A 7,561-nucleotide genomic window follows, 5' to 3' on the forward strand; every position below is an offset into this window, starting at 1 on the left:
GAACATAGAGACTTTACCTAGTGCATATAAATTTACTACAAAAATTGAGGAGAAATTCAAACAGAAAGGAAGGAGGGATAACTTCGCAAATAACAGATGGAAGAGTGAAGGTAGCAAAACTACGTGGAAACAAACCTCCAAGGAATCTTCTCCTAATTCACCAATGAAAAAGGCATGGGGTATGAAGAAGACACGAGAGAACAATATGTGGTGTGAATTTCATAAGAGTCCCTCTCACAACACAGAAGATTGTAGAACCATAAAAAGTTTAATTATGGAGACACATGAGGACAAGGAAGAACCTCAGGTGGTAGAATCTTGCCCAAAAGAAAGTCATGAACAGGTCATTGAGGTTGATCCATATGCAACGGTAGCTACTACAAAGATATTGCCCCGAGAGGATGAGGAGAGATTGTTTCACTCAAAGATGTGGGTCGGAGGAAAATCCCTGCACTTTATTGTTGATAGTGGGAGACAAAAGAACCTAATATCAGCAGAGACCGTGAAAAGATTGAATATGAAAACAACAACACATCCGCAACCCTATTCTATAGGATGGGTAAGTCAAGGGAGAGATATCCAAGTGCACCATTAGTGTCACATTTCCTAATCTATTAAGCCTTTCAAAGATGAAGTAATCTATGATGTGGCTCATTTAGGTGTTTGTGATGTTTTGTTGGGACAACCATATATATACCAGCGCCATGGTGTCTATGAGTCCAGACCTCGCAGCGTGACAATCAGATTAGGTGAACAGAAATATCGAATATCAAAGGTAAACCATGCATACACTACCCTTTGATTAGTGCTAAGCAATGTAGGAGGTTGGTTGCCAAAACAGGAACATTCATATTATTAATGATTCATTTTGAAGAAGAAAAGAAGTCTATATATAATTCCAATGCCATCACAAACACCACAACACAACAGAAAAGATCAATGGACCAAATTTTGATAAAATATGAGAATTTGTTTAAGTTGCCAACTGGGGTACCTACACACTACCAAGTAAGACACACTATTGATTTGATACCAGGAACTCCATTGCCTAATGAACCAGACTATTGTAGATCAGTATTAGAAAATGATGAAATTAAGAGGCAAATACAAGAATTGATTGAGAAAGGACATATTCGTCCAAGTGCCTCACCCTGTGGCAGTCCCATTGTTTTGGCAAAGAAAAAGGATGGAACTTGGAGACTTTGTATTGACTATAGGGCCTTGAACAAAATTTCAATTAAAAATAGGTATCCACTTCCTCGAATAGATGACCTCTTGGACCAGCTTAGAAGGGCCCGATTCTTCACAAAAGTTGATTTGAAATCGAGATACCATCAAGTACCAATTGACTCAGCTGATATGTGGAAGACAACTTTGAAATCTAAAGAGGGATTGTTTGAGTGGCTAGTGATGCCTTTCAGTCTAACAAACACCCTAGAGAAAATTCATGAGAATGATGAATGATTTACTCAAGCCATTCACTAATTCTTTCGTACTTGGGATGAACATTTGCAACATATGGAAAAAATTCTCTCAACTTTACAAGATCATGGGCTTTATGCAAACAAAGAAAAGTGCTCCTTTGGTATGCAGAGTATCAGATACTTAGGATATGTTATTGACAGTGAGGGTGTCCATGTTGACCTAGAGAAGATACAAGTAATTAAGGACTAGCCATCCCCTACAAATCTCACAGAGTTACGAAGTTTCCTTGGATTGGCAAACTTTTATCGCAGATTTGTGTTGGGATTTTCCCATTTGTCTTGACATCTAAATCAGTCATTGCGGGGAGGAACACATGCCAAGTTTAAATGGACATGTGCTCAACAGGAAGCATTCAAGGAGTTAAAACAAAGATTATGTTCTGCACCTATTTTATCTCTTCCTGACCTGCAACAGTCATTTGAAATACAAACTGATGCATCAGAATATGCCTTGGGAGTTGTCGTTATGCAGCATGGTCACCCAATTACATATCATAGTCAAACTTTTACTGATATAGTGTGTGGGTATGCCACTTACGACAAGGAACTATATGCTATTGTTCAAGTCTGTAAGCAGTGGAAACATTATATTTTGGGTAAGGAGACTGTCATCCACACAGATCACAAACCTCTTGAATTCTTGCAAATAGAAGCGAAGTTGTAGAATGATCGATATCAACGATGGTCAGCCTATCTTCAACAATTTCACCTCAATATTCACCACAAGAAGGGAAGCACTAACAAAGTAGCAGACTGTTTGAGCAGGCCTCCGATTTCAGCTATGAATATGGTATTGGACTCATGTGGTCATCAAACAGAAGCCTAGGCTTTCTTGTATGAGAATGATGTTGAATTTGCAGATGTTTATAATCAATTGGTGAAGGGACATCAAGTGAATGATTTCTATTTGCAGGATGGAATGCTTTGTCACCTTGGCCAAATCTGTGTGCCCAATGCAGAACACAAAAAGATGATATGGGAAGCTCACTATAGTTAGAAAACTGGTCACTTTGGCATAGGTAAGACTACAACTATACTTCAGAGGTATTTTTATTGGCCAAAGTTGAGAAATGATGTCATTTCATATATTCAAGCTTGTACCGCATGTGCTATTGCTAAGCCTGCCAATCGTAAACTTGGATTGTATTCACCACTTCTTGTTCCTGAAAAACCTTGGCATTCAGTTTCTATGGACTTCATGTCTTGTCTTCCTACCACCAAAATAGGCCACAATTGTGTGTATGTTGTGGTAGATAGGTTATCAAAAATGGCAGTAATAGTGGCTTTTACAAAAACAATTTCTGCAGAGGACACTGCAAAGCTTTTCTTTGGACACATTTGGGTTCATTTTGGTTTGCCGAATACCATCATTTCAAATAGGGACAGCAGGTTTCTTAGTAAGTTCTGGTCCACATCATGAGAAAAGATGGACACAAAATTAACAAAGTCTACTACTTTCCATCCTCAAACAAATGGCCAGACAAAAGTAGTGAATCGAATGATAATTCACATCCTACGCATGTATCACTCAAAACATCCCCGCACATGGGATGAAAGTCTTCCATACATTCAACATAGCCACAACAGGGCAATTCACAGTTCCATTGGTCACAGTCCATTTGAGGTCTGTCTTGGTTATCAGCCACTTGCACCCATGGATGTTGCCATACCACTTATTCAACCCGATATGGTTCCACATGTTGGTAAGGAGGAAGATAAGGCAGCTCGGTTCATTGATTGAATTCATCATCTGCAACAACAAGTCCATAAAATCTTGGAGCATACCAATAAGAAATATAAGGAGAGACATGATGAGCATCGTACTCCTCATAATTTTCAAGTTGAGGACAAGGTGTGGCTGCATATTCAGAAGTAATGATTGTAGGGTGCCAATAGGAAGCTTCACCCTCTACGTTATGGGCCATACACAATCAACAAGCAAGTTGGTGATAATGATTTTGAGCTTAATTTACCCCCATTTCTGGGTGTTCATCTAGTCTTCAATGTGGAACTCTTGAAGCCATATTTTACTCCACTATTAGATGTTACAGATGTGGCAAAAATAATTTCCACTACAGAATTGAATCTAGGTGCAGCTTCTCCATTCCAATGTGATCAAATTGCAGACACCATGGTGAAAACACTCAAACAACAGCAGATCTATCTATACAAAGTGGTTTGAGCAGGGTAGATCGCTCAACAAGGAAAGTGGTTTACCAAGGAGCAACTTCATCTCTGTTTCCCTCATCTCATTTAGAGTGTTGATGCAATGGATCCCATTTCTCTTCAAGTGGGGAGTAATGATCAGAAGAAAATTTGAAATATTTTTATATTTTTTTTTTAGTTTTTCTATATGTTAGTAATTGTCATTTTTGAAGGCCGTCAGGGCATTTTCAACCCTTGAAAGTTTGGCTCGTCCTTTAGAACATTGTTGTAGGCACATTTCTTTCATGACTTCACTTCTAACTCTTGGAGACCTTTCCAATGAGTTAAGCAGCTCGTAATTTCGAGTCTCGCGCAGAAAGTTATGCCTAGTTAAAGTTAGGACAAATTTTCATATAGTTTTTTGAAATTTTTCGTAGTTTTAGATTTTATTATGTAATAAACAAATGTGACTGTTGGGCTTTGATTAGGAGTTTTTGTGACCCTTGGAATCTCATGAACTACTATATGTTGGATTTTCAAATGGAATAGATCACTTTTTGGCTTGCTTCAATTGTGTGCTATCTTGTTCATCCACAATACGACAAGTTCTCACTTAGGTGTTGTCGTCTGAATCCATAATTCGGATCATCACTTGTGTGGATAAGTTGGCATGAAACATGCCATTGTTTTGTGCTTTTACCCTGACATTTCAATTAGTCATATGCTCAAAAGCCCATTTAGCAAAGTTGGGTTGGTACTTTATGTGGTATTGAAGCAACAAACAATGATGTGAGAGTCGAAAGGATAGCACAGAATATTTGTGAGATAATCTAGTAAGTAATCTAGAATAATTTAGTTGTAATATAAATTAAAATTTATATCTATGTAGAAGATGTCTCTTGAATCTTCTAAGGCCAACATGCATAAAATGACTTTGTAATCACTATTACTATATAGTTTTGAGTTTAAATTCTACAAAGATGTGACCAATCGAATGTCTATTTGGAAAATATGGTTTTGTTCTATCGTTAGAATTTACTTAAATATGTTTGTGTTATTATTAATATTTGATGTTTCAAATGAATTTTGCATTTTATAGAGTAATCTTCACAGGTAATGTTGAATATTCTTAACAATGATGCCCACAAGACATTAAAGCATTCAAATTCATAAATTATTTTGGTATAAAATAGGTTTTCTTGAATGACGACTAAAACATAAGATGTTAGTGGCTTATTGGTTATACCATCACCTAAACATGGCAAAATTTTATTTGAGCATATGTAATTTGATGTGACTAAAAGCTACCTAACAATATAAAGGCTTAGAATATAATTATTAACTAGTTTAGAACCTATCAAGCACATGCATGAATTCCACATTTAGAGTTGCATGTCTAACAGGTTTCCTAACAACATAAAATACAAGTAAGAAATTAGAGGGTTGTCAACTACAATGAGTATGGAGCGAAGAAGTTTATTCCAAGAAAATCTTTTAGAATGAGGGTTACAGAGTTTTTGAAGGTCAAGTTTAGAGCCAAGGAATGGAGCTATCTAATGCTAAAAATATGCTCATGGACTATGCTGATGAGGAAAGGAATATAGTGTTGTATAGATTATGTTGATGAGGAAGAGGTTTTATTAGGGAAAATTGAGAGTCAATTAGATAGAACTACAATACATACACATATTCTCTTTTTTTACATTTTTTATTATTTATTTATTTATAGATAATTTAATTTCTTGCTAAGGCATTTTATTTATGTACCACAGAAAAAAAAACTAGAGGGTAGAAACATGGAAGGGCATGGCCTACAACAAATTTTTGTCAATTGTATATTTATCTAAGTGATAAAAAATTATACATTTCTCCTTAAGATTTGGGTCACAAATGAGCTTGTACGTAAGGCATGGTGACCTACTCATCAGAGGCGATGAGATAGCAAGATAGCACATAAATTTTAAATCCTTCATTCTTTTTTACTTGTTTATTAATTTTACATTTCTCTTTCATTCATTTGGCGTGCCTATTCCTAAATCAATCATAGTGATATGATAATGAGGAAGAGACTTTTTTTGAATTATTATCTTCTTATATTTGTTATAAAATCTATTTTCTATAGATGAAAAGTGAATTCATACATAGTGGTCCTTTTACAATTTCTATCATTATACTTATCACCAAAGACTATTAAACAAAATGGTAGCTCTTGAAGCAAAACAAAGCAGGTAGATCTCATGTGTTTTTAAAAGAAAATTAAATTAGGAGATAAGAACTTACTTCTTTTGAATGTGAAACAAGTCAATTGCAAATTGCAATAACGAATTATATGCAGAAGAATCACAAATTAAAGTAAATCAAAGATAGCTAAATATTTTTGGAATATTTACAAGAGTACAAAGGTGGGAAAGAGTATTTAATACTAAGTCAAATCTCTTTTAACTCAAATATTTATTGGATAACCTTTTTGGGAAGCATAAACAGGTGACAAAGAGTATTTACTATTGACATCTGGGGAATGTTTAAAATTGTGCACGATCTATTGATATCTACTGTGTTGATGTGTTGAGATAATGTCTTTAATGATAGAAGTTATTACTATGTCGAGGGATTGTTTTCATACTATGACTGAAGGGGAGTGATTGACACAAACTAATATCATCGTCTTAAATGAATATGACAGTTGTCCTTCATTTGTTGAACATGATAGCTTGCCAATTCGACCCTAGTTCAATGGGATGATGACAAATGGCCCAAATGACTCCAATTGTCATCTTACATTTTATTAGAGATGATATCAACCATAGATCGTGGAAATGAGGTCATCCATTTCAAATAAAAGACACCTTTGACGTTATTAATGAAAATTATATTCAATCATATTCCGATATTTAATTAATGAATGAATAGGGTCAAATGTTCGTAATGAAGGAGAAATCGGTTTCAGGAAACGTTCTTAAGCAGTGGATCAGCAACAAGATTTGTACGGCGGCGGCGTTGCATCCAAGCTTCCTACCTATTTTGACACGTTTGGCATCCACCAAAATTTCGACTATTTTTTACAACTTTACAGAAAGAAAGCCGCCCGTCTACACTGTGTTCGAATCCCTTGAGTAAAGGAAATTCACTGACCCTGACGGCATGCGATATTTTCTATATTCACACACGTGTCTTTTAAATCAAAGTCAAACCACAAGGCCGTTACAAGCCTTCTCTATAAGACACAAAAAATCCCTCTCCACGTACCATTGAAGGTAATCTTTGCATCTCTATTGCTGTCGTTGCCATTGATCGCAAACTTATAATTCGAAACCAAAAAATTTCAAGTATCAGAAAAAAATGGGTTTTCTCAAGAGAGCTGTGACGATGCTTTTACTGTTGTCTGCAATGGCGGGTTTGGTCTCAGCGGGAAATGGTCGTGAGAGTCGTTTTCTGTTAAATGCCACGAATTCTAAAGCACTGGACTGCTCTTACAATCCATACGTTTGTCTCAACAAGAGCCTTAAGCCTGCGGGTCCCTATTGTTGTGCCAAGAAATGTGTCGACGTATTGACTGACGTGAATAATTGCGGTGAATGCAAGAATAAATGCAAATACCCTTCTTTTTGCTGTAACGGGAAATGCACAGACATAGGTAGCGATCGATACAATTGTGGTAAGTGTGGTGCCACCTGCAAGAAGGGCTCTTACTGTGCCTACGGCATGTGTTCTTATGCTTAACTATTTTTCTCAATTCTACTTCCTACATAAATAAAAATAATAATTCATCTACTACTGTAATATGGCAAATTCTCTCTACACAATGTGAGTTTTGAATGACGATTATACCACGTAAATAAATACAGTTTATGACCGTTTAAGAATGGTTTTATGTTTATTTGTTTCCAGATCAATTTAATTCGAACAAAACAATGTATGGTCGCGACTCTGTA

At 36.0% G+C, this 7,561-nt stretch overlaps 1 protein-coding gene across 1 annotated transcript; it reads left to right on the forward strand.

Moving 5' to 3' along the window:
• The first annotated feature begins 6,968 nt into the window (after positions 1-6,968).
• LOC131867367 (stigma-specific STIG1-like protein 3) lies at positions 6,969-7,349 on the forward strand. Its single transcript, XM_059215508.1, has one exon. It carries the CDS (start codon positions 6,969-6,971, stop codon positions 7,347-7,349), a length of 381 nt encoding a protein of 126 aa, XP_059071491.1.
• Positions 7,350-7,561: the final 212 nt, after the last annotated feature.

This window comes from Cryptomeria japonica, chromosome 2, assembly GCF_030272615.1.
Source record: "Cryptomeria japonica chromosome 2, Sugi_1.0, whole genome shotgun sequence".
Taxonomy (NCBI): Eukaryota; Viridiplantae; Streptophyta; class Pinopsida; order Cupressales; family Cupressaceae; genus Cryptomeria; species Cryptomeria japonica.